The sequence below is a fragment of the Geospiza fortis genome, unplaced genomic scaffold (genome assembly GCF_000277835.1).
Source record: "Geospiza fortis unplaced genomic scaffold, GeoFor_1.0 scaffold578, whole genome shotgun sequence".
Classification (NCBI taxonomy): Eukaryota; Metazoa; Chordata; class Aves; order Passeriformes; family Thraupidae; genus Geospiza; species Geospiza fortis.
In genome coordinates, this window is record NW_005054762.1 from 77,498 (window position 1) to 78,753 (window position 1,256).

At 65.9% G+C, this 1,256-nt stretch overlaps 1 protein-coding gene across 1 annotated transcript in view; it reads left to right on the forward strand.

The window, feature by feature from the left end:
* Window positions 1–889: 889 nt before the first annotated feature.
* LOC102033472 (ankyrin repeat domain-containing protein 13D) overlaps window positions 890–1,256 on the forward strand; it is a 4,629-nt gene continuing 4,262 nt past the window's right edge. Inside the window, exons 1-2 of the mRNA XM_031065404.1 lie at window positions 890–1,042; window positions 1,122–1,248. Coding sequence (XP_030921264.1) covers window positions 1,157–1,248 — 92 coding nt within the window. The 5' untranslated portion in view covers window positions 890–1,042; window positions 1,122–1,156. The remainder of the gene's footprint in view (window positions 1,043–1,121; window positions 1,249–1,256) is intronic.

Consider the following 1,256-nt stretch of genomic DNA (forward strand, 5'->3'; position numbering starts at 1 on the left):
GGGGGACTGGGAGCGCTGGGGAAAACCGGGAATGCTGTGCACGGGGGGGGAGGGGGGATGCTGGGAGGGCTGGAAGGACCGGGAGCACTGGGATATACTGGGATCGCTGCTGAGACTGGGAGCTTGGATTATACTGGGAGCACTGGGAGATACTGGGAGCCCTGCGGGGCGGGGAGCGCTGGGAGATACTGGGAGCTGTGCGAGGACGGGGGCCCTTGAGGGACTGGGAGCACTGGGATATACTGGGATCACTGCGGGGACGGGGACCCTTGAGGGACTGAGAGATACTGGGATCATTGTGGGAACGGGGAGCCTGGAGGGACTGGGAGCACTGGGAGATACTGGGATCACTGCGGGAACAGGGAGCCTGGAGGGATTGGGAGCACTGGAGGGAGAATGGGAGCGTCAGGGAAGGCTGGGGATACAGGGCACTGGGAGCACTAGGAGAAGGCTGGGAGTGTTGCAGAGGGACTGGAAGCACTAGGGGAGATGGGGCACAGGGGATGGGAGAACTGGGAGCACTGGGGAAACTGGAGGGAGGCTGGGAAGACTGGGAGCACGGGGAGCTGGTGGCACGGGGTGGGGGGAACAGCACTGGGAGCATCTGGGGGATCTGGGAGTGCTGGAGCAAGACTGGGAGTGGTGTGGGGACTGGGAGTACTGGGGAGACTGGGATTCAGGGGACTGGGAGCACTGGAAGAACTGGTGGCACTGGAAGGACTGGTGACACTGGGATAATAAGGGACTGACAGCACCAAAGGCCTGGAAGCAACTGGGAGCACTGGGATCAGGTTGGCTGCACTGAGAGAAGGGGGGCTGGGAGCAGCAGGCCTTGGGAGCATGGGGGACACAGGGGGAGCCCTGGGGTGGCACGGGGAGGGGACAGTGACCCCAGCACCCTTCCAGCACGACGTGGAGCTGACAGACCCGCGTGGCCGGACGCCCCTGGAGCTGGCCGTGTCCCTGGGCCACCTGGAGTCGGTGCGGGTGCTGCTGCGGCACAATGCCAATGTGGGCCGGGAGAACGCCAATGGATGGACGGGTACGGGGACACTGCAGGGGCTCGGGGACACCATCCGGGGGGCAGGTGGCCTCCAGCTGATGGCACCCCGTGTCCCCAGTGCTGCAGGAGGCGGTGAGCACGGGGGACCCCGAGATGGTGCAGCTGGTGCTCCAGTACCGTGACTACCAGCGGGCGACGCGGCGCCTCGCCGGCATCCCCGAGCCGCTCAGCAAACTGCGGCGGGGGCGGACCC